The sequence below is a fragment of the Salmo trutta genome, chromosome 31, assembly GCF_901001165.1.
Source record: "Salmo trutta chromosome 31, fSalTru1.1, whole genome shotgun sequence".
Classification (NCBI taxonomy): Eukaryota; Metazoa; Chordata; class Actinopteri; order Salmoniformes; family Salmonidae; genus Salmo; species Salmo trutta.
Genome location: NC_042987.1, coordinates 2,088,531 through 2,114,420, shown reverse-complemented (window position 1 = coordinate 2,114,420; position 25,890 = coordinate 2,088,531). Strand labels below are relative to the sequence as shown.

The 25,890-nt window shown below is 43.5% G+C and overlaps 1 protein-coding gene across 3 annotated transcripts in view; it reads right to left on the bottom strand.

Moving 5' to 3' along the window:
• Positions 1–25,890, bottom strand: part of LOC115169322 (zinc finger E-box-binding homeobox 1) — a 98,543-nt gene that overhangs the window by 9,258 nt on the left and 63,395 nt on the right. For all 3 annotated transcript variants that reach the window (XM_029724824.1, XM_029724826.1, XM_029724825.1), the window contains 2 exons: positions 1,576–1,764; positions 1,221–1,432 (listed from right to left, as the gene is read on the bottom strand). In XM_029724824.1, the coding sequence (XP_029580684.1) occupies positions 1,221–1,432; positions 1,576–1,764 (401 nt within the window). The remainder of the gene's footprint in view (positions 1–1,220; positions 1,433–1,575; positions 1,765–25,890) is intronic.

The following is a 25,890-nucleotide window of genomic DNA, read 5'->3' as shown; positions in this document are numbered from 1 at the left end:
TTCTGCATGCTTCACGTTGGGAACTACACATGCGGAAATCATCCGTTCACCTATCTTGCTTCTCACAAAAGACACGGCGGTTGGAAACCAAAATCTCAAATTTGCACTCATCAGACCAAAGGACAGATTTCCACCAGTCTAATGTCTATTGCTTGTGTTTCTTGGCCCAAGCAAGTTTCTTCTTCTTATTGGTGTTTAATATAGGTTTCTTTGCAGCAATTCGACCATGAAGGCCTGATTCACGCAGTCCCCTCTGAACAGTTGATGTTGAGATGTGTCTGTTACTTGAACTCTGTGAAGCATTTATTTGGGCTGCAATTTCTGAGGCTGTTAACTCTAATGAACTTATCCTCTGGGTCTTCCTTTCCTGTGGCGGTCCTCATGAGAGCCAGTTTCATCATAGAACTTGATGGTTTTTGCGACTGCACTTGAAGAAACCTGAAAAGTTCTTAAAATTTTCCGGATTGACTGACCTTTATGTCCTAAAATAATGATGCAGTGTCGTGTCTCTCTACATATTAGAGCTGTTCTTTCCATAATATTGACTTGGTATTTTACCAAATAGGGCTATCTTCTGTATACCCCCCTACCTTAATGCTCAAACGCATTCACTTTTAACACACCTGTTAATTGAAATGCAGTCCAGGTGACTACCCCATGAAGCTGGTTGAGAGAATGCCAAGAGTGGCTACTTTGAAGAATATAAAATATAAAATATATTTTTATTTGTTTAACCATTTCTTGGTTACTACATGATTCCACATGTGTTATTTCATAGTTGTGATGTCTTCACTATTATTCTACAATGTAGAAAATAGTAAAAATAAAGAAAAGCCCTGGAATAGGTGTGTCCAAACTTTTGACTGGTACTGTATATCAAGTGGGAGGACTGCCCACTTCATGGTATATTAATGACAGGCAGTCTGTGAGGGGAAGTGAGTTCAAGCAATGACAGCATTAATGTTGCAAAAGTCTGGTAACTGTCCCAAAACACACAGGTTTTCCAGAAATCCCATTTGGAGATCCCTGGAATCAGGAGGGAATATGTAGGAAAGCCAGAATCCTCCAACTGGGAATCTTCCAATCACAGGGACAAGGAAAGAACCAGGCACAGACACACACAGACACACACACACACACACACACACACACACACACACACACACACACACACACACACACACACACACACACACACACACACACGTTGGTTGTGGTACCTGTACAGGTTCCTTGTGTTGAGTCTTGTGTTGGGTCATATGACGGTCCAGCTGTGTGCGGTAGGCGAAGGTGTAGCTGCACTGGGAGCAGCTGAAGTTGTCCTCACTCTTCTCGTGGCGCAGCTTGATGTGCTCCTTCAGGGCAGTGCAGCGCTTGTAGCCCCGCGAGCAGTACGGGCAGGTCAGGAGCTGGGAAAGAGCGTCTGGCGTGCCTGTATATATAGAAAGAAAATACATTAAACACAGAAGACCACGTTTTATGTGCCGAATCACTGAAAAGCTCTGCTATCTCTCTGAAGATAGCGTCATTATGAGTAGAAAAACAAGGTACGAGTTTTACGGTGCAGTGATGTACCATTCTCGTCTGGGACCTTTCTCTCAGGCATGCTCTTCTGCTCGTCCTCTGGAGCTTCGGGGTAGATGACCGCTGTATCCCCTTGCTGTAGCATCTCCTCTACCAGGGCATCCTTACCCCCATCCTCCTCCTCCTCCCCCTCTTCACCTTCCTCCTCATCCTCCTCTTCAGAGCCACAGTCCTCCTTCACTGCAAAACAGAAACACAGGGATACATGGCTTATTGTATCATGAAGCTATTGCAGGTTCAGGTTGTTTTGTATGTCTAGTGGCTCTCTCAAACATTTGTATCTACAAGGAACTCGAAGCATATAACCATAATCTGTTGACAGGTTAACGTGGACTAAAACGTCACTGAAACATATTAGGGTTCTTAAAAGCCATGTAAACTTTAAAATCATTTCAGATCTAGTCTGTAGATTGTGATGCTGTTTAGGCATGTGGAGACATTTATTCCATGAGAGAATAGTTCTCCCTTTTCTCCCTCTGTGTGACTAGTCTCTCAGATAACCGCAGTACTGTGTGACCAGTCTTCCAGACCGTGTGCAGTGTGACAGCAGACAGCTGGAGGGCGCCTCAGGGCCTCTGTAACCTCAACCAGCCTTCAACCAGCTCTCCCTTCACATGGTATAGCCATGACTACAGCACAGTACAAGACCCTGGGCCATCTCTCTCTTTATCTCTCTCTCTCACATATTACTCACAAACAAACACACACACACACAGCACGTTGAATTTCAATTACACCCAAAAACAGTGTCTAAAAGAATAACAATTCCAACCATGACCTGAAAATAATGTAAGGATACAATGAAAACATGCATATACCAAGTTGATGTAGGCCTATACCTTACTAATACTGAACAAAGGTTAACCATAACCACATATTAGTGTAAAACTCACTGCTCCAAGCCTTCACAATGACTGACTCTTTCCATCTAATAAGGTGGCATGAGAGCCCTACAAGTTGATGAAGGCCGTCATCGACACGTCCATTTGACCTCTGCTAAACTTTCCTTCCCGGCCCCACTAACACCCCACTAAACCTTCCTTCCCGGCCCCACTAAACCTTCCTTCCCGGCCCCACTAACACCCCACTAAACCTTCCTTCCCGGCCCCACTAACACCCCACTAAACCTTCCTTCCCGGCCCCACTAAACCTTCCTTCCCGGCCCCACTAACACCCCACTAAACCTTCCTTCCCGGCCCCACTAACACCCCACTAAACCTTCCTTCCCGGCCCCACTAACACCCCACTAAACCTTCCTTCCCCGGCCCCACTAACACCCCACTAAACCTTCCTTCTCGGCCCCACTAACACCCCACTAAACCTTCCTTCCCAGCCCCACTAACACCCCACTAAACCTTCCTTCCCGGCCCCACTAAACCTTCCTTCCCGGCCCCACTAACACCCCACTAAACTTCCTTCCCGGCCCCACTAAACCTTCCTTCCCGGCCCCACTAAACCTTCCTTTCCGGACCCACTAACACCCCACTAAAACCTTCCTTCCCGGCCCCACTAACACCCCACTAAACCTTCCTTCCCAGCACCACCTCTCCACCTCTCTAACCACCAACTCACCCTCTACTGCGGACACAACTGTTACATTTGTGTTGTCGAGAATATTACACAACTAACATTTTCCTTGCAGACCTGTACTCCACACGAGACCTGTTAATTGAAATGCATTCCTGGTGACTACCTCATGAAGCTGGTTTAGAGAATGCCAAGAGTGTGCAAAGCCATCATCAAGGCAAAGGGTGGCTACTTTGAAGAATCTCAAATATAAAATATATTTTCAGTTGTTTAACACTTTTTTGGTTAGTACATGATTTCATATGTGTTATTTCCTCATCTTGATGTCTTCACTATTATTCTACAACGTAGAAAATAGCAAAAATAAAGAAAAACCCTGAAATGAGTAGGTGTGTTTAAACTTTTGACTGGTACTGTAGCTCTACCGTATAGCCTTTCTTCTTAGTAACACCATAGTAACAGATGCAGATCACATATGTTACAACAACCAATAGGCAATCCCTTAGCCAGCCACATGAAAGGATGCAGTCAATTCTTTCAAGCCCTTAGTTCTACCGCACTACAGACATTGGTTCATTGAAAGTCTAAGGATAAAAGAGAAACTCTGGTAGCACAGGTATTGTAGTGTTCACAAGGTATTGTTATTCTGTTCTACATCTGCTGTCTCAATATTGGACTCACACCACACTTATGACACACTCACGTACTTACAAGCCTTAACCAGCTTGACAAAACTGTGTGTTTGAGTTTAAGACAGACAGAGAGAGAGAGAGATAATACCAAAATAATACCAAAATATACGCTTGCTTTATCGACTTCCAAAAAGCATTTGATTCTATTTGGCATACAGGACTGTTCTACAAAGTTATTGAAAGTGGTGTAGAGGGTAAAACATATGACATAATTAAATCAATGTATACTGGCAATACGTGCAGCATTAAAATTGGTAAGAAAAGAACAGAATTCTTTAACCAGGGGCGGGGCCTTCGTCAGGGTTGCAATCTGAGCCCTGCACTCGTCAATATTTACATTAACGAATTGGCCACTATTCTAGAAAAATCCTCAGCCCCTGGTGTTAGTCTCCACAATTCAGAAGTTAAATGCCTACTCTTCGCAGATGACCTATGCCTGCTGTCACCCACAGCACATGGCCTACAGCAGAGTCTGGACCTGCTAGAGCAGTACTGCCAGACCTGGGCCCTGGCAGTAAACCCCAAAAAGACTAAAATAATGATTTTCCAGAGAAGATCCAGATCTCAGGGAATTAGACCAAAGTTCTCAATTGGTACAAAATATATAGAGTACTGTACACACTACAATTACTTAGGTTTAAAAATAAGCTCAACTGGACACCTTAATGAGGCAGTGAATGAACTGAGAGAGAAAGCACGCAGGGCATTCTACGCCATTAAAAAGCAAATTCAAATTGAAATACCTATTAAAATTTGGCTAAAACTAATTGAATATGTCATTGAACCAATTGCACTTAATGGCAGCGAGGTGTGGGGTCCACTTGCAAAACAAGATTTCATCAAATGGGACAAACACCCCATTGAAACCCTACATGCAGAGTTCTGTAAGATTCTCCTACATGTCCAGAGGAAAACTACAAACAATGCATGTAGGGCAGAATTAGGCCAATATCCACTAATAATAAAAACTCAAAAAAGAGCAATTAAGTTTTGGAAACATCTAAAATACAGTGACCCCCTCTCATATCATTACCAAGCCCTGCAATGCCAAGAGCTGAGCAAAGAAAAGAGTCCCCTCATCCAGCTGGTCCTGGGGCTGAGTTCACAAACCTGTTCTACTAACACACTGAAGCCTCAGGACCAGAACATCCAATCAATCAGAATAAACCAAATTACAACACAGTCAAAACAAAACTACATTGCTTATTGGGAAACACAAGCACAAACACAAAGCAAAATGCAGTGCTATCTGGCCCTAAATCGACAGTACACTATGGCTAAATATTTGACCATGGTTACTGATCAAAACCTTAGAAAAACCTTGACAAAGTACAGGCTCAGTGAGCACAGCCTTGCCATTGAGAAGGGTAGACACAGGAAAACCTGGCTCCCTGTAGAGGAAAGGCTGTGCAACCACTGCACAACAGCAGAACCTGAGACGGAGCTGCATTTCCTGACAAAATGTCAAAAATATAAAACAATTAGAGAGTGTCATTTCCCCAAATTTGAAACCCTTATTCAAGGTTTTAAAGACCTCTCTGATGAGGATAGGCTACCCGTCCTGTTGAGGGAGGACGCAGAGAGCTGTGTGTTGGCAGCGCACTACATTGCTGCCTGCTATAAGTTGAGGGACAGTGTCTGACAGACCAATAAACCTGCACATGTCCTCTACTGTATGCTTATTGTTATTGTTGAGTGTATGGTTATTTTGACCCTTGGTTATTGTTGTTACTGTTGTCCCGTTGACCATTTTGATTATCATTTTTATTTCTTTTTTATATTGTAAATATACAAAATAAGCTTTGGTAATATGTACATTGTTACGTCATGCCAATAAAGCGAATTGAATTGAAATAGAGAGAGAGAGAGAGAGAGAGAGAGAGAGAGAGAGAGAGAACTTCTAACACGAGAGGGGCAGGTGTGGCTTCATGACAATGATCAAGAGCAGTCACTCACCAATTTGACAGCTCCAACGCAGTTACAATTCCGACACGCCAAAACATCGGCTATGCGGGTGTCGGCTATCGCCGGTTAACGCTTGATCTGATTGAATCTAGGCCTTAGAGACAATAACGAGGTCATTAAGGTTGATTAAAATGTGACACTAGAGAGGAATGTGACGTGTGTGTGTGTGTGTTTGACCTGAGGATGTAATGATACGCAGCTCTGCTCTACCACGTTCACCACCCTTCCTCCACTTCCTCTAATTAACACAACATACTCTGCTCAAACTGGCCTCAGGGCACACACACACTCACACACACGACCACACACATAACTTGGTTATGATGAGTAACGAGAGGGAGCTTTTCTTCCTGTATACCGCTCCGTGGGAATTCTCTGAAATTTGATATAAAGTTGATTTGATAGAATCCAACCTGAGAGAGAAGCTTAATTCCCATGGATGGGTTTTATGTTAGGTAGCAGGGATAAGATAAGAAGACACTTGATTCTAGTATGACTGACAGTCAGAGCTACAGTTTAAAGTCTCAGTCTCCTCCACTGAAAAGAGCTCTTACTGGTTCCACCACTCAGTGGATCCAAGCCACCGCTTAATACGACTGAAACTTCTGCAGGTAGCTATAGCGTTGCCATGGGGATTAAGCATTTTAAACGGTGCCAGGACCTGTGCCAGGAGGCCCTGGCCCTTCCTGCTGAGAGCAGCCCAGAGAGGGACAGGTGCAGCTTGAGAGAGAAGATTCTGCCATAGAATTAGAATAAAGTAGAACGGACATCCCCATTCACCAGCCACAATTGCCATGGTCAGAGCTTCTGCCCCGTTCTACTCATTCTAATTCTATTGGCTCTGCTGCTAAAGGCCGTCTCATAAAAGGAGGGGAGGAGCCCAGGCTACAGGACCCCTGCTAACCCTCAATCCTTTCACTTCCCATGACCTCATTTTTTACCAGCTCTCCAAAACAATCCTGCTCTCTCTACCTCTCACTCTCTCTGCCTCTCCCCCTTTCTCTTACTCCCTCGCTATCTTCCTTTCTCTATTTTACTCTCTTCTCTCTCTGAGCTCATTCTTCAGAGACCTCTGAGTATTTTCTTCCACATTCTTTAATTATGTGGCTTGATCTCTCTGTGAATCATCAGACTTGAGTAATTCCCATTAAAATACAAAAATGAACGGCAGCAGTCAAAGCCTCAATGGAAAATGTTCAATATCAGTGAGGAGGAACACAGTAAATCATCAGACCTCGGTTCAAATACTACAAGTCTGTGCTTGACTGAGCTTGCCTGGTACAATGGCACTAATAGAAAAGTTGAAAAGGTGAAAACCCTGCCCATCTGGCACTCCAGGTAGGCTAGAACAAACACTCAAAGTATTTGATAGATTTCAAATATTATTTGAACCCACCCAGGTCTGAATAGCTTATGGTGCACCACTGTTTAGGCTTTCCCACACCGCGCTACAACATTTCACACAGACCCAACTGAATGTACAACCCAACATGGTCCAACTGCAATGGAAAATATATACTGTATATAGAACCCCACATGAAAAAAATGCTATAATATACTATGGTATAAATACTAGTATTCACCGTAGTGTTTCTGCAGACTTTACTGTAGTATTTACTGTAGTATACAGTCAGTCTGCTACCATTCTCAATAGTTTCCCATCTAGGTTGTCTATACCTGGTGGCTTATCATTACTAGTGGATCAAAATAATTTCCCCACCTCTTCCACACAAACTTGACCAAATTAAAAACAGCAATCGTTCTCTTCCATTATTAAATCTTCAATACACAAATATGATGGTTCACTGTTCAATGTTGTCATTTCACTTGTCAGTTTGTCCACTTCCAGTGAAATAGTCATTGAAATGATTGGCTATATCAAAAGGTTTTGTTATAAATGGCCCATCATGAACGATGGAGTTTTGGGTTTGGGTTTTCTGAATTGGGTTTTCTGCCCATAATATCATTTAAGGTATTCCAAAGTCATTTATCTTGTTTTGGTAATATAAAATACATATATTAGTTTAGTCACTGTCACTTGAGACATGTTGTATGTCAACCAGTCAGCTGAGCAGCCTGACTTGTTTTCCCCTTTTTTTTTGCATATAATTTCTTTGAACCATACAATTTTTCAGTTCTCACAGTTAGTTTCTTAACAGGTGCATCTTTGCCAACAATTGGAAATAATAATTTTACAAATACTGGATTCTCGATTCTCCTCCTTTTTACGCATCAGACCAACATAGATGTTTTACATGTTCAACAAAAGAGTCCTGAGAAAATATTTTGGATGATCCCATATTTCCTTGTTATTGCCACAATGTCATGGCCACTACAGCCAATGGGAACTGATACTATTTTGGAGCAAAGCCTGCATCATTAGTGAAGATATGATCAATATAAGTGGACGTCACAGATCCAACACTATTGGTATACACTCTAGTTGAGTTATAACCTGGGTCATGTTACAGGCATTAGTCACAGTAAGAAACATGACATAATACAGAACATTAATAGACAAGAACAGCACAAGGACAGAACTATATAAAAACATTTTAAAGGCCCACGTAGCCTACATACCAATACATACACACAACCTATCTGGGTCAAATAGGGGAGAGGCGTTGTGCCGTGAGGTGTTGCTTTATCTGCTTTTTTAAACCAGGTTTGCTGTTTATTAGAGCAATATGAGATGGAACGGAGTTCCATTCAAAAATGGTTCTATATAATACTGTACGCTTTCTTGATTTTTTTTCTGGATTTGGGGACTGTGAAAAGACCCCTGGTGGCATGTCTGGTGTGGTAAGTGTGTATGTCAGAGCTGTGTGTAAGTTGACTATGCAAACAATTTGAGATTTTCAACACATTAATGTTCCTTATAAAAAGAATAAGTGATGCAGTCAGTTTTCTCAACTCTTAGCCAAGAGAGACTGGCATCCATAGTATTTATATCAGACCTCTGATTACACTGAAGAGCATGCTGCTTTGTTCTGTGCCAGCTGCAGCTTAACTAGGTCTTTCCTTGCAGCACTCGACCATACGACTGGACAATAATCAAGATTAGACAAAACTAGAGCCTGCAGAACTTGCTTTGTGGGGTGTGGTGTCCAAAAAGCAGAACATCTTCTTAGTACGGACAGACCTCTCCCCATCTTTACAACCATTGAATCTATATTTTGACCATGACCGTTTACTATCTAAGGTAACGCCAAGTAATTTAGTCTCCTCAACTTGTTCAACAGCCACATCATTCATTACCAGACTCAGCTGAGGTCTAGAACTTAGGGAATGATTTGTACCATGCAGCAGGAGATAGTTGGTGGGAGAGAGAGATAAAGAGAGATGGGTTGTTGTGGAGGGAGGCCATCTGAGGGGACCTTAACCCAATGCAGCCAGGGTATGTGACTAAATCTAGAGATTGTGTGTGAGTGTCTGCGTGTGATAATGATTTAACAGCTGCCTCCAGATCCAATGACCTTTCACCCTTACTTTCTGATCCTTAAGATCAGGCCCCAGTCAGCCTCCTGTCTCCTCTGTACAGAGAGACATCACAGAAAGGCATTTCGCTGTATCACAGATAGGCATTTCACTGTATTTGTGCACATGAAACAGTGCCCGCTTCCAAAATCGCACCCTATTCCCTATTTAGCGCACTACTTTCGACCAGAGCCCATTATATAATGAATAGGATGCCACTTGGAACGCCACTACTTTTCTGGGACACAGCCACTTTCTAGACTGTAAATAGCTGTCGATGACTAATTACAATGTTTAACTCTCTGGAGCTTCCGGAGAAAGGCAGGTCATACACAGTCAGGGATTTTAGCAGGTATAGCTGCATGCCAGCAAGCCCACAACACAACACTAAACAATACATTAATTGCACTATAACGGTGACAAATGATGCCCACATACTGTTAGGGCCTACATTAAGCTGTCCAAACAGCAGAGTCCCAACAGCATTCCCAACATCAGTGGAGCTTTTTATAGCAGCGAAACTGTTCATTTTATTTATTTATTTCACCTTTATTTAACCAGGTAGGCCAGTTGAGAACAAGTTCTCATTTACAACTGCGACAAGTGCGGCAAAAACAACAACACAGAGTTACACATAAACAAAGGTACAGTCAATAACACAAAAGAAAAGAAAAATAGAAAAATCTATGTACAGTGTGTGCAAATGTAGAAGAGTAGGGAGGTAGGCAATAAATAGGTCCTAGAGGCTAAAATAATTACAATTTAGAACTAATACTGGAGTGGTAGATGTGCAGATGATGAATGTGCAGGTAGAGATACTGGGGTACAAAAGAGCAAGAGGGCAAGAAATAATATGGGGACGAGGTGGCTGTGCTATTTACAGATTGGCTGTGTACAGGTACAGTGATCGGTAAGCTGCTCAGACAGCTGATGCTTAAAGTTAGGAAGGGAGATATAAGACTCCAGCTTCAGAGATTTTTGCAATTCGTTCCAGTCATTGGCAGCAGTAAACTGGAAGGAAAGGCGGCCAAAGGAAGTGTTGGCTTTGGGGATGACCAGTGAAATATACCTGCTGGAGCGAGTGCTACGGTTGTTGCTTTGGTGACCAGTGAGCTGAGATAAAGTGGGGCTTTACCTAGCAAAGACTTATAGATGACCTGGAGCCAGTGGGTTTGGCGACGGATATGTAGTGAGGGCCAGCCAACGAGAGCATACAGGTCGTAGTGATGGGTAGTATATGGGGCTTTGGTGATAAAACGGATGGCACTGTGATAGACTACATCCAGTTTGCTGAGTAGAGTGTTGGAGGCTATTTTGTAAATGACATCGCCAAAGTCAAGGATCGGTAGGATAGTCAGTTTTACGAGGGTATGTTTCACTGAGATCCTGTTTGAAAACAGCAGAGGTGTATTCGGAGGGCAAGTTGGTCAGGATAATATCTATGAGGGTGCCCATGTTTACGGATTTAGGGTTGTACCTATTGGGTTCCTTGATAATTTGTGTGAGATTGAGGGCATCTAGCTTAGATTGTAGGACTGCCGGGGTGTTAAGCATATCCCAGTTTAGGTCACCTAACAGAATATACTCTGAAGATAGATGAGGGGCAATCAATTCACATATGGTGTCCAGGGCACAGCTGGAAGCTGAGGGGGGTCTATAAAAGGCGGCAACAGTGAGAGATTTATTTCTGGAGAGATTAATTTTTAAACTGTTTGGGCATAGACCTGGAAAGTATGACAGAATTTTGCAGGCAATCTCTGGAGTAGATTGCAACTCCTCCCCCTTTGGCAGGTCTATCTTGACGGAAAATGTTGTAGTTGGGATATATCGGTGGTGACAGTGTTTCCTATTCTCAGTGCAGTAGGCAGCAGGGAGGGTGCCCATGGATTTAGGGTTGTATCTGGTAGGTTCCTTGATGATTTGTGTGAGATTGAGGGCATCTAGCTTAGATTGTAGGATGGCTGGGGTGTTAAGCATGTCCCAGTTTAGGTCACCTAACAGTACGAACTCTGAAGATAGATGAGGGGCAATCAATTCACATATGATGTCCAAGACACAGCTGGGGGACGAAGGGGGTCTATGAGGGACTTGTTTCTGGAAAGGTGGATTTTTAAAAGTAGAAGCTCGAATTGTTTGGGCACAGACCTGGATAGTATGACAGAACTCTGCAGGCTATCTCTGCAGTAGATTGCAACTCTGACCCCTTTGGCAGTTCTATCTTGTCGGAAAATGTTATAGTTAGGGATGGAAATTTCAGAATTTTTGGTGGCCTTCCTAAGCCAGGATTCAGACACGGCTAGGACATTCGGGTTGGCGGAGTGTGCTAAAGCAGTGAATAAAACAAACTTAGGGAGGAGGCTTCTAATGTTAACATGCATGAAACCAATGCTTTTACTGTTACAGAAGTCAACAAATGAGAGCGCCTGGGGAATGGGAGTGATGCTGGGGGCTGCAGGGCCTGGGTTAACCTCTACATCACCAGAGGAACAGAGGAGGAGTAGGATAAGAGTACGGCTAAAGGCTAAAAGAACTGGTCGTCTAGTGTGTTCGGAACAGAGAGTAAAAGGAGCAGTTTCTGGGTGCGTAAGAATAGATTCAAGGCATAATGTACAGACAAGGGTATGGTAGGATATGAGTACAGTGGAGGTAAGCCCAGGCATTGAGTGACTAGCAGAGAGGTTTTGTCTCTAGAGGCACCATTTAATCCAGGTATGGTCACTGCACGTGTGGGGGGTGGAACATAAGGGCTAGCTAAGGCAAGTTGATCAGGGCTGGAGGCTCTACAGTGAAATAAGACAAAAATGACTAACCAAAACAACAATAGACAAGGCATATTGACATTAGGGAAGGGCATGTGTAACAGAGTGATCATAGGGTCCAGTGAGTAGCTAGGCTAGCTGGAGGCACGGCAATTCAGACAGCTAGCAGGCCGGGGCTAGCAGCAAGCTAGCAGATGAGCCTCAGGGGACGTCGCTACGGGAGAGTCTGTTGAAACCCCCTCGGACGGTTACGTCGGCAGACCAATCGTGATGGATCGGCGGGGCTCCGTGTTGGCAGCAAAGGGTCCAGGCCAATTGGCAGAAGAGGTATTGAAGCCCAGGAATTGCTTGATGGAATCTCTTCGGCTAGCCGGGAGATGAGCCTAGTTCGAGGCTAGCTCCAGGCTAACTGGTGCTTGCTTCGGGACAGAAACCCGACCGGACGGTTACGTCAGTAGACCAGTTGTGATGGATTGGCGGGGCTCCGTGTCGGCAGCAAAGGGTTCAGGCCAATTGGCAAAAGAGGTAATTGAAGCCCAGGGATTGCTTGATGGAATCTCTTCGGCTAGCCGGGAGATGAGCCTAGTTCGAGGCTAGCTCCAGGCTAACTGGTGCTTGCTTCGGGACAAAAACCCGACCGGACGGTTAAGTCAGTAGACCAGTTGTGATGGATTGGCGGGGCTCCGTGTCGGCAGCAAAGGGTTCAGGCCAATTGGCAAAAGAGGTAATTGAAGCCCAGGGATTGCTTGATGGAATCTCTTCGGCTAGCCGGGAGATGAGCCTAGTTTGAGGCTAGCTCCAGGCTAACTGGTGCTTGCTTCGGGACAGAGACGTTAGCCAGTTGTCGCCACTCGGATAGCAGCTAGCTAGCTGCGATGATCCGGAGTAAAGGTTCAGAGCTTGCGGTAGGAATCCGGAGATGTGGTAGAGAAAAGCAGTCCGATATGCTCTGGGTAGATATCGCACTGTGCAGGCTGGCAGGAGTTGCCCGGGCTGAGGCTGGCAGTCCGCGTTAACGGTGATGACCGCTAGCAGTGGCTAACTGACTACTAGCTAGTTAGCTTCTGAAGGGGGTTCCGGTTAAAAAGTGTAAAAATAGCAGATCCATATTGGGTGAGGCGGGTTGCAGTATGTTCAGTCCATGGAAAATGAGATAAAACAGACAGGACAGGACAAGACAATCAAAACAGACTGCTATGCCATCTTGGAAATCATTCAGCCTAATTTACTGCCTTTTAAAAAACATCGCTGATATGGCTGACTTGATTAAACAAATGTGGTTTCTACTGACAATTGAGATGTACAAACTATGGCATAAGGGGACAACGAGCGGATAAGAGGCACTCCGTAATTTCAATTTAGACATTAACGAGCGAGCAGGGACGGACATAGTTAATGTAACTATTTGTTCAGAACTTTTGAAATGTACAGTGACAGAATTCACAACATAGGCCGTTCTTGCAGTATTCTCCCTGTACACCAAGTCAGAACCGTAGGATAAATAAAGGGGGCATATAAGCAGATAATGAAAGCTCTTACAATATTAGATCATTATATTTCTCTAAAACAGGCTATAGGCTACATGTGCAAGTCAGAACAATAGGCGGAATTAAGAGGGGAAATGGGACCAAATTACTAGGGTGATGCACATGAGCCACTAGCAGCTTACTACACAATATACACTTAGTATTACTTTCTCAGCTACAGTATACCTGTCTCCTTGGCATATTACATAATTTATGCAGCAGCATACAAGACATTTCTGGACTCACCTTGTTGTGCTTTGCTTACTTGAACAGGAAGGTGGTGCGGCGGTCCTTCGTGGGCCAATTTTGTCATCAAACTTTGTCATCAAAGTCTGGCTTTCTCTGGATTTATGGTGCTTCAAGACAACTGGGAACTCGGACAAAAACAAGGTTGAATCATGATGACGTCAGTGATCTTCAGGTCGGAACTCTAAAAAGAGGCCAGAGTTCCCGACTTGCAATTCCGAGTTGGATGGCCGTTCAAAACATATTTTCCCAGTCGGAGATCGTTTTTTTTCAGAGTTCCCAGTTGTCTTAAACTTACTGAAATCTGATTTCCCAGTCCTGAGTTTCCAGGTTGTTCTGAGCGCGGCAGAAGTCATGCTGGATTGACACAATGGCCAATATTGAATGTTTATCATTTTAAGCTTGGAAAAGACACCCTTAAACCCAGACTTGGGACCACACACCCACTCCACTGAATAGCAGGCTAGTGATTGCTTTGCATTGCTTGTCGTTAGTCACTGATCCCATCCAAACCACTCATTGTTGAATTTGCGATTTCCAACTTGTTGTGTAATGATTATATCCAATGGCCGATGAGTACCGATACGTTTTATCTATAATTTATTTAAATTAATTATCCTCATTATGCCAAGGATCAAAAAGGATTTGCCAGTAGATTGTCGACTTGATTCATGATGACTGCTAGCTTGATAGCTAAGATTTTGAAAGTCCAATCAAAGCTGCTGTAGATATAACATGATTTGACATAATTGTATCTGTGGCCGATGACCTCGAGCCTTCTTGGATGGGCGCTTCTAATGTAAATCTATGGCAGCACCCAAGGGGCTTGAATATTCTAGCTCTACCCATAGATTTAGCGGTGATGTAATGTCCCCATGAGTGACAGAACACTGAGCCAATCATGGCACAACTAGAGAACATTACCAACCCCTACGCTCTGTATTTTCTGCTGGCTGCCCCACCATCACCGAAAGCACTGAGCTAGGCTGAAACACCTACATTTTGGAGCTGCCTTACTCAAGGAAGCAAAAAAGAGACCAAGTTTGCATGCGGCTTTATTAACCAATTTTTTTTTTGCATACTGATATGTGACACGTATTAATGCCAAAATAACATGCAAAACAGGCACCCCCCAGGGTTTTTCTTTATTTTTTAAAATGTTCTACATTGTACAATAATAGTGAAGACATCAAAACTATGAAATAACACATATGGAATCATGTAGTTAGCAAACAAGTGTTAAACAAATGTAAATATATTTTATATTTGAGAATCTTCAAAGCAGCTACCCTTTGCCTTGATGACAGCTTTGCGCACTCTTGGAATTCTCTCAACCAGCTTTATCAGGTAGTCATCTGGAATGCATTTCAATTAACAGGTGTGCCTCATTAAAAGTTCATTTGTGGAATTTCTTTCCTTCTTAATGCGTTTAAGAAAATAAGTTGTGTTGTGACAAGGTAGGGGTGCTATACAGAAGATAGCCCTATTTTGTAAAACACCAAGTTCATATTATGGCAAAGCAGCTCAAATAAACAAAGAGAAACGACAGTCCATCATTGCCTTAAGACATGAAGGTCAGTCAATCCGGAAAATTTCAAGAACTTTTAAAGTTTATTCAATTGCAGTCACAAAAACGATAAAGCGCTATGATGAAACTGGCTCTCATGAGGACCGCCACAGAAAAGGAAGACCCAGAGTTACCTCTACTGCAGAGAATACGTTCATTAGAGTTAACTGAGTTCAAGTAACAGACACATCTCAACATCAACTGTTCAGAGGAGACTGTGTAAATCAGGCCTTCATGGTCGAATTTCTGCAAAGAAACCACTACTAAAGGACATCAACAAGAAGAAGAAACTTGCTTGGGCCAAGAAACAATAGACATTAGACCGGTGGAAATCTGTCCTTTGGTCTGATGAGTCCAAATTTGAGATTTTTGGTTCCAACCGCCGTGTCTTTGTGAGATGCAGAGTACGTGAACTGATGATCTCAGCATGTGTGGTTCCCACCGTGAAGCAAGGAGGAGATGTGATGGTGTGGGGTGCTTTGCTAGTGACACTGTCAGTGATTTATTTAGAATTCAAGGCACACTTAACCAGCATGGCTACCATAGCATTCTGCAGCGATACGCCTTCCTATCTCGTTTGCCCTTAGTGGGACTATAATTTGTTTTTCAACAGGACAAATGACCCAACACAGATCCAGGCTGTGCAAGGGCTATTTGACCAAGAAAGAGAGTGATGGAGTGCTGCATCAGATGACCTGGCCTCCACAATCACCTGACCTCAACCAACCTATTTTTTTTAAATTTAACCTTTAACCTTTATTTAACCAGGCAAGTCAGTTAAGAACAAATTCTTATTTACAATGACAGCCTACCCCGGCCAAACCCTAACCAGGACGACTTAGACCACTGCACCACTCGGGATGAGTTGGACCGCAGAGTGAAGGAAAAGCAGCCAACAATTGCTCAGCATATGTGGGAACTCCAGTTGTGGGAACTCTATTCAATCTCAGTCTTTTGTTTGACAAGCTCTTTCATTAATTGAGTTGAACATCAAATTAATCCACCCCCACGGACGGGCTGTCCCCAAAGAGATGGAACTGTTTTATTATCTATGTTGGCCTGGGTATTTTTATTTAAAATTGTAAACAACACGGCAACTGTTTTATTCCTCAAGCTTCTGAAGTAGCAACCGTGTAGAATGATGGAGACAGACACGAGAGAGGAGACCAAAACATAACCAGCTGAGAGTAGAGTGCAGAGAGTAAGAGACACTACTAATATGATATACAATCCTCCCTGCCTCTCCTCTCCCTGTTCAGTGCTCTACGGGCTGATTCCGACCCGAGTTAAGCGAGCGTAAATGGAAAGTAATTCCCTTTTTATGCACTTTTCTCTCTGTGCGTATTCTGAACTTGAATTTAAACATGAGAATAGCATGCTATTCACCCGCTATTCGAGACGACGGTGTGGCGGAGTGTGTCTACAGATACACCGTATTCTGACCTTGACTTAATTCTCTCATAATATGCACGAGGAAACCATGAATAAGATCTAGCGAACCTATCGGTTCCGAGTGGAAAAAGCATCTAGGCTACTTAATTTTTTTCCAATCGAAAAAACAAAAGCTACTGATAAGAGCTAGGTAAATGAGTAATTCGTTTGGAGATAATTTTTCCTTATGATCCCTGGAGACGAATGTGAAACCAGTCAAATAGAAGCAAACTGAAAATCATATAAACATGACATATATTGTGGCCCCTTTTCCACAGTGAAGTAGGCTATAAATAACTGCGCCTTTATTTAGAATTTTTATTGCGTGCCATCATAATTTGCATGGATGACATTTGGAGACGCTTCTGTAGGTTTGAACCTGACGAGTTCATGTATGCGCTTTAGAATGTTTTAATTATATAACCAGGCTTTTCACCTTTTTATTTTACAATTTGTATCATGTTAAATATTAGCCACTATCAGGAGCCACCCATCAGTAATACCCACATACATTTATAACTGTTACTTTAGTGTTAGTTTTCTTCATTTGTAGTTTATATTTTGCATCATTCCATTTCATTCCGTTTACCTTTCTTTCCTCTGTCATGTCTGTGTAGTTGTTCCTGATGGTGGCTAGCATTAGTGGATCATATTAGGCTAATAATGTGCAATAATCTGGGACATGCAGCCTATTTAAATCATTATGGAACGCACAGTTTACGACGACTCGACCGCTGTCATACAGTTCCATGATTAGTGAGGATCAGGGTAGATTTATAGGATTATTGTCATACAGTTCCATGATTAGTGAGGATCAGGGTAGATTCATAGGATTATTGTCATACAGTTCCATGATTAGTGAGGATCAGGGTAGATTTATAGGATTATTGTCATACAGTTCCATGATTAGTGAGGATCAGGGTAGATTCATAGGATTATTGTCATACAGTTCCATGATTAGTGAGGATCAGGGTAGATTTATAGGATTATTGCCATACAGTTCCATGATTAGTGAGGATCAGGGTAGATCTATAGGATTATTGTCATACAGTTCCATGATTAGTGAGGATCAGGGTAGATCTATAGGATTATTGTCATACAGTTCCATGATTAGTGAGGATCAGGGTAGATCTATAGGATTATTGTCATACAGTTCCATGATTAGTGAGGATCAGGGTAGGTTTATAGGATTATTGTCATACAGTTCCATGATTAGTGAGGATCAGGGTAGATCTATAGTATTATTGCCATACAGTTCCATGATTAGTGAGGATCAGGGTAGATTTATAGGATTATTGTCATACAGTTCCATGATTAGTGAGGATCAGGGTAGATTTATAGGATTATTGCCATACAGTTCCATGATTAGTGAGGATCAGGGTAGATTTATAGGATTATTGCCATACAGTTCCATGATTAGTGAGGATCAGGGTAGATTTATAGGATTATTGTCATACAGTTCCATGATTAGTGAGGATCAGGGTAGATTTATAGGATTATTGCCATACAGTTCCATGATTAGTGAGGATCAGGGTAGATTAATAGGATTATTGTTCACCCTTTATTGTACACTTTTTTCAACCTTCCAATATTTTACTGATGGAACTTGAATATGAACATTTTCAGGATGAATCAAATCACTGTATTTTTGATTCATCAATATATTTTGTGTGTAAAGGCTCTCCAAACCAGATTTTTTATGATTCAGACATACTTTACTAACCCTAAATAATCTACAAAATCTGAGTGTTTTTAAATCTACCAATTGGTGCTGAAACGGAGATGAATATGCATATATTTAGATGGCTTCCTTTCATTGATCCCTATATTCTGAACCCGTTCTCTTGATGTATTCTAGTCTATTGACAAAATTGTAATTAAAGGTAAACCGTATTTAAAGGAATGGCTTAAGATAATTGTACTGAAAACCCTATTGAATGAAAACTCCACGAGAAAATCTGTTGGCCAGCAAGTGGGAGGGTTTTCAGCAGTTTAATTAAATGTATTCAGCGTGCGCAAAGGGAACCACGCCTGCAAAGCCTGTTACGCACCTGCTTGAGGCAAGTCTGAATACCAACTACTGACATAGGAAAGGCGTGCATAGGAAAAACGTACATTTCCTAAATCGTAATCGGGCCCATAGTGCACTTCGGACTGTACAAATGGTGTGGAGTGGAGTGGCTCAGCGGCTTTAGCAGTGGCTCAGTGGCTTTAGCAGTGTAAAGTCAGATGTTTTTCTATTATCAGGCCAATCGAACAAGGTGACAGCAGCCATTACCTGCTGCAGTATATATCTCTTCTGCTAGGCAGGAGAGGAGGGGAACTAGAGCAGGGACCAGGTTTAAATACAGAGGAGAGCCTTTCACATAACTCAACCTAGGTTTTAGTCAACACTGAGTGAGAAAGGGGGGGTGGAGGGGGTGGAGACAGAGAGTTTAACACTGAGAGTGCTAGGTTTACTGAGGTAGGTGGGTGCAGATGGTGATGGCAGCATCATGCTGTGGGGGTGTTTTTCAGCGGCAGGGACTGAGAGACTAGACAGGATCGAGGGAAAGATGAACGGAGAAAAGTACAGAGAGATCCTTGATGAAAACCTGCTCCAGAGAACTCAGGACCTCAGAGTGGGGTAAACGTTCACCTTCCAACAGGACAACGAACCTAAGCACATAGCCAAGACAACGCAGGAGTGGTTTATGGAAAAGTCTCTATATGTCCTTGAGTGGCCCAGCCAAAGGCCGGACTTAAACCTGATCGAACATCTCTGGAGAGACCTGAGAATAGCTGTGCAGCTACATTCCCCGTCCAACCTGACAGAGCTTGAGAGGATCTGCAGAGAAGAATGGGATAAACTCCCCGAATACAGGTGTTCCAAGCTTGTAGCATCACACCCAAGAAGACATAAGGCTGTAATCGCTGCTAAAGGTGCTTCAACAAATTACTGAGTAAAGGGTCTGAATACTTATGTAAATGTGATATTTCAGTTTTTTATTTTGAATACATTTGCAGACATTTCTAAAAACCTGTTTTTGCTTTGTCATTATGGGGTATTGTGTGTAGATTGAATAGGAATTTTAGAATAAGGCTGTAACGTAACAAAATGTGGAAAAAGTCAAGGGGTCTGAATACTTTCAGATGCACTGTATATAGCCATTTCAAATAAGCTGCTCTCTCTCTCTCTCTTTCTCTCTCCTCCTTTAACCCCCTCTCCCTCTCTTGGTGTATTTAGGAGTCCAGCCAAAACCAAATGGAGTTTTTATTTTACTAATTATCCCTGCCGTAGAGGAAATTACCAGCTTTAAGCGCCAACAGGGTCAACAGAGACTGTTTGTTTGGGCAGTGACTTAAAGTGATGGAGGTTAGAAAGAGTCTAAGAGGTCAGGGTTATTGAGAGAGAGAGAGAGAGAGAGAGAGAGAGTTTGTCTGCCTGCCTACCTACCTATCTGCCTACCTACCTACCTGCCTACCTACCTACCTACCTACCTACAGTTGAAGTCAGAAGTTTACATACACTTAGGGTGGAGTCATTAAAACTCGTTTTTCAACCACTCCACAAATTTGTTGTTAACAAACTATAGTTTTGGCAAGTCGGTTAGGACATCTACTTTGTGCATGACACAAGTAATTTTTCTAACAATTGTTTACAGACAGATTATTTCACTTATAATTCACAATTCCAGTGGGTCAGAAGTTTACATACACTAAGTTGACTGTCCCTTTAAACAGCATGGAAAATTCCAGAAAATTATGTCATGGCTTTAGAAGCTTCTGTTAGGCTAATTGACATCATTTGAGTCAATTGGAGGTGTACCGGTGGATGTATTTCAAGACCTACCTTCAAACTCCGTGACTCTTTGCTTGACATCATGGGAAAATCAAAAAAAATCTGCCAAAAATGGGAAGAATGGGATAAACTATGCAGCCAAAGTCCGACGAGAGTAGATACAAATTCATTGCTTTAACTAATTATGACAAATGTTAAGAAAATGTTTAGCAACGTAATAAAGTAATGCCTTTTCATAAGTTATATTACACGTTATGTTTTGTTAGCTACGCTAGCCTTACGAACCGCATAGCATTTCATTACAGCAGTTGCTTGTATGTACCGGTATGTTATGTTGATTATTCACCTCATTATTAGCTAAGCAGTACCGTTGGTGTGCGTTCTCAATGGATTTTGTTAATGAAGTCGTAAGATGTCTAGCTAGTAATTTGTTAGCCATACTAACAAGCTAGCAAGAAGCATCGACTTCCAGTAGACAGGCGAAGTGCTAGTACACTCAACTGAAAGGATATCATTTGTTTACAGTATACTAAAATGAACTAATAGTATGTAGTATATACTCATTAAGTATGTAGTATACAGTATGTTAGTATGTTAGTATTCAAACACAGCTCTGGTGTTTTATCTTTATTGCCCGTGAATTAAAATATGCGGCCAGATTCTCTCTCTGTGCTTTGGCTCCAACAATAATTACCTCATTCTTGTCTTGATTTAGCTTAGGAAGTTGTGAGCATCCGAGTATTTAAAAAGGGTTAGGGTTAGGGTTAACCCTAACTCTAAAATCCTCTGGTGACACAAAAATGTAAAGTTGTGTATCGTCTGCATAGTATTGAAAATCAATGCTGTGCTTTCTGATAAACTGAACAGTACCGGACCCAAAATCGAACCTTGTGGAACCATTTTCTTTGAGTTATGTTCACCAAGGGTGACAAAAAACTATTGACCGGTAAACTTGGTCTTAATCCATTTAAAAACTGGACCGAAGAGGCCAACCCACTTCTCCAGTCTGTCCAGAAGAACATCATGGTCAACAGTGTTGAATGCAGCACTTCAATCCAAAAGTACAAGGACAGAGAGCTGTTTGGCATCTGTGTTGGCTCCAAGATAATTTACCACTTTAACTAAGGCTGTGGTGGGCCCGAAAACCAGAATTGAAAAATAAAAAATAAAAACAGTTGGCACTTAAAAAAACCATTTAGGTGTTTGAAAACCAATTTCTCCAGAATGTTGCTTAAGAATGGATGGTTGGAGATTGGCTGGAAACTGTTAAGAGCTGGAGAATCTAGATTACTTTTCTTCAGAAGGGGTTTCACCATAGCAGTTTTTAGTGCACTGCCTGTGAACAGGGAGGGATTAACAATAGCTTGCACTTCTTCAGATATGCAATAAAACCTGTTTTGAAGAAGGTGGTGGGGATAGGATCGAGAACGCAGGTAGAAGGCTTAAGTTGTGATATCACTTTCCTGAGCATGTCTATGTCAACCAGGGAAAATAAGTCCATAGTGCCTCTGCGTGGTAAGCTAGGGCACATATCAAACTTCTCATCCGGTCTTGCTTGATTTATACCAAGCCTAATGTTTGTTATGTTATGTTGCAAACTCATCACATTTAGATGTGGAGGAAAGTTTGCATAGGTCTGTGGGGGTAGGATGTATCAGGCCATCAATGGTGGAGAAGAGCACTCCCACATTATTCTGATTATTAGTGATCAAGTTAGAAAAATAAGCCAGTGTGGTATTTCCAATTGCCTTGTTATATATGCCAAGTTGCTCTCTCAGAATATCATAACGGACCTGCAACTTTGACTCCCCACTCCCACTCTGCCTTTCTGCAATTTCTCTATAATTTATTAGTTTCTTCACTCATCCAAAGGGGTATCCGTTTGGATGTGGCCCTTTTCAACTTCACTGTAGCTATGGCATCAATGGTTGCCCTTAATTTACTATTAAAGTTATCAACTAAATCATCACAAGAGGAAGGCAGAATAGGTGATGGAGTATTGTTCTTACACTCAATAAAATCTGCAGCAACTTCAGAGATAAGATAGCGTTTCTTAATAATGTATTCAATATTAACCTGTGCTATGGCAACAAGGTAGATAAAAATACAGTGGTGATCAGATAAAGCAACATCAACAATAGAAATCCCCTTAGTAGGTCCAGGTCCAAAGTATGCCCACTGTTATGGGTGGGCCCAGTAAAACATGTTGGATAAAGTCCATAGAGCTCAAAAGATTCATAAATTCAATGGCCTTGGAGTCAGTCTCTTTGTCAACATTAATATTAAAATCACCCAACACAATGATTTTTTTTCATAGTTCTCAAGGACAACAGACAATAGTTCAGAGAAATCAGTAAAGAAAGTGGGGCAGTGCTTTGGTGGCCTATACAGGGTTATGGCCAGCACTGGTGGCTGACATTTAAACAGTATAGCATGATCCTCAAAAGACCCAAAGTCACCAAATGAAATGTCCTTACAGCTGAGAGCATTAGTAAAAATAGAGGCTGCCCCTCCACCCTTTTCCCCTTTTTTGATATGAAACACTGTAGTCCAGGGGGAGGCTTCAATAAGAGTGGAGCTACAGCTTGAAGACAGCCAGGTTTCAGTGAGAAACATACAATCAACTTTATGCTCAGTAATGAGTTCATTTACAAGAAAGGTTTCACTACTGATTGCTCTAATATTTAAAAGTGCCATATTCAATTAGTGTGGGCCACTCTGCCTTGGGGCGTCTGCCTAGAGGTAACCAATGGAATAATAACCAAATTATTAACGTTACAACCACGTTTTCTGACAGTCTCCAATCTATCAGAATGGTAGGAGATGACAGTTTGTATAACTCTCACTAGAGTTAAAGGAACATAACCTAGGTTAGGTTACTTACAATAACCATAGTGTCACAGGCGTCGTAGTGAACAGACCAAGGCGCAGCGGGTATAGTGCTCATCTGAACTTTTGTTTTTAGAGAACACTTAAGCAAGATAAACAAACAACGACCAACAGTTCCGTAGGGTACAAAGACTAATACGGAAAACAACCACCCACAAATCCAAAGGAAAAAACAGGCTGCCTAAGTATGGCTTCCAATCAGAGACAACGAAAAACACCTGCCTCTGATTGGAAAGCATACTCGGCCAAACATGGAAAAAGAAACATAGAAATAGAAAACTAGAACCAAAATCCCCTAGAAGCAAAAACCCCAAAACACACAAAACAAACACCCCCTGCCACGCCCTGACCATACTACAATGACAAATGACCCCTTTACTGGTCAGGACGTGACAGTACCCCCCCCCCCCCCCCAAAGGTGCAGACCCCGACTGCACCTCCAAAACAAAAAAACCCACAAAACCAACCCCAAACCTAAAGGGAGGGAAGGGAGGGTGGCCACCGTCAACGACGGTTCCTGTGCTACACCCCCCCTTCACCAATCCTCCCACTATGGAGGTGGCTCTGGTGGCTCCGGGCTGAGGAGCGTCGCTGGAGGCTCCTGACTGGGGAGCGTCGCTGGAGGCTCCTGACTGGGGAGCGCCGCTGGAGGCTCCTGACTGGGGAGCGCCGCTGGAGGCTCCTGACTGGGGAGCGTCGCTGGAGGCTCCGGGCTGAAGAGCGTCGCTGGAGGCTCCGGGCTGAGGAGCGTCGCTGGAGGCTCTGGGCTGAGGAGCGTTACTGGAGGCCTCCTGCGTGGAGCTGGGACCGGTCTCCCCAGACTGGGAAGACTTACAGGAGACTGGGTGCGCAGAGCAGGCACGAGGTACACTGGGCCGTGGAGGCGCACCGGAGGTCTGGAGCTCAGGGCTGGCACACTCCGTCCTGGCTGGATGGTCCCTGTAGCCCGGCACGGGCGGAGCGCTGGCACAGGGCGAACTGGGCTGTGCTGGAGAATGAGGGCTGCCGTGCGTAGAGCGGGCGCAGGATAAGCTGGGCCGAGGAGACGCACTGGTGGCCAGATACGCTGAGCAGGCACACTCCTTCCCGGCTGAGTGCCAACTCTAGCACGGCAACGCTGCGGAGCCCGTACCGACCGCACCAGACTGTGCGTGCGGATGGGCGAGATAGTGCGCATCACCCCGTAATGCATCGCTCGCCCCTCTGCACGCCTGCTCAGTCGTGTCCTCTCCGCCAGTACCTCCTTCCGGAATCTCGCGTCAAGCTCGGCGCTCGACTCCTTTCTCGGCTCTGGTTTGCTCCACGGCTCCCTCCGAAGAGCCCGGGAAGTTAAGTCTGGGTTCCCCCCTGACCTAGCAAAACTCCCCTTATGCCCCCCCTGCCTCTTCACCTCCTGAATAGGAGGATACAACGCCTCGTACCTCCGTCGTTCCCTCTTCGCCTCCTCCAGCTCCTCCTTTGGGCGCTGGTACTCCCCAGCCTGGCTCCATGGACCCTTTCCATCGAGGATCTCCTCCCATGTCCATGACTCAAGCTCCTTACCCCGCTGCTTGGTCTTCTTTTGGTGGGTGGTTCTGTCACAAGCGTCGATGAAAGGGGACCAAAGCGCAGCTGGTTTAGTGCTCATCTTAACTTTTATTTTTAGAGAACACTTAAACAAAATAAACAAACAACGACCAACAGTTCCTTAAGGTACAAAGACTAATACGGAAAACCACCACCCACAAACCCAAAGGAAAAAACAGGCTGCCTAAGTATGGCTTCCAATCAGAGACAATGAAAAACACCTGCCTCTGATTGGAAACCATACTCGGCCAAACATGGAAAAAGAAACATAGAAATTGAAAACTAGAACCAAAACCCCCAAAACACACAAAACAAACACCCCCTGCCACGCCCTGACCATACTACAATGACAAATGACCCCTTTACTGGTCAGGACGTGACACATAGTGCCATTTCTGAAGGAGTTGATATGGTTTCCAAGTACTCTGTTTGCTTATTCTGTCAGGGATAACTGGAGCCCACGGGTATACAAAGACATACGGACATTTAATGCAGCAGCGGGGAACAGAGATGAGGAACTGACAAATATAGGGGAGGTAATAAACAGGTGATTGAGTCCAATAATACGCTGATGCGCGTGACAGGGAAAGGCTGGTGTGCATACTGATGGTGGCAGGAGTGCGTAATGCTGGGGAGCCTGGCACCTTCGCACGCCAGGGAGGGAGAGCGGGAGCAGGCGTGACAGGTGGTAGTGATGGAATCCGATGGGGAAATGACCTGCTGAACTGTGGGGGAGGGTGCCACCAGGCGTCCGCTGGCTGTTGGAATACACCCAGGATTCATGCTGACTCCCGGGGCTGGTAGGTCCGTCTCAAGAGGGGCAAAGCTGCTTGATAGCTGGATCGGATCTTCTCAGATAGATGGGTGGCCCGGTCTCCCA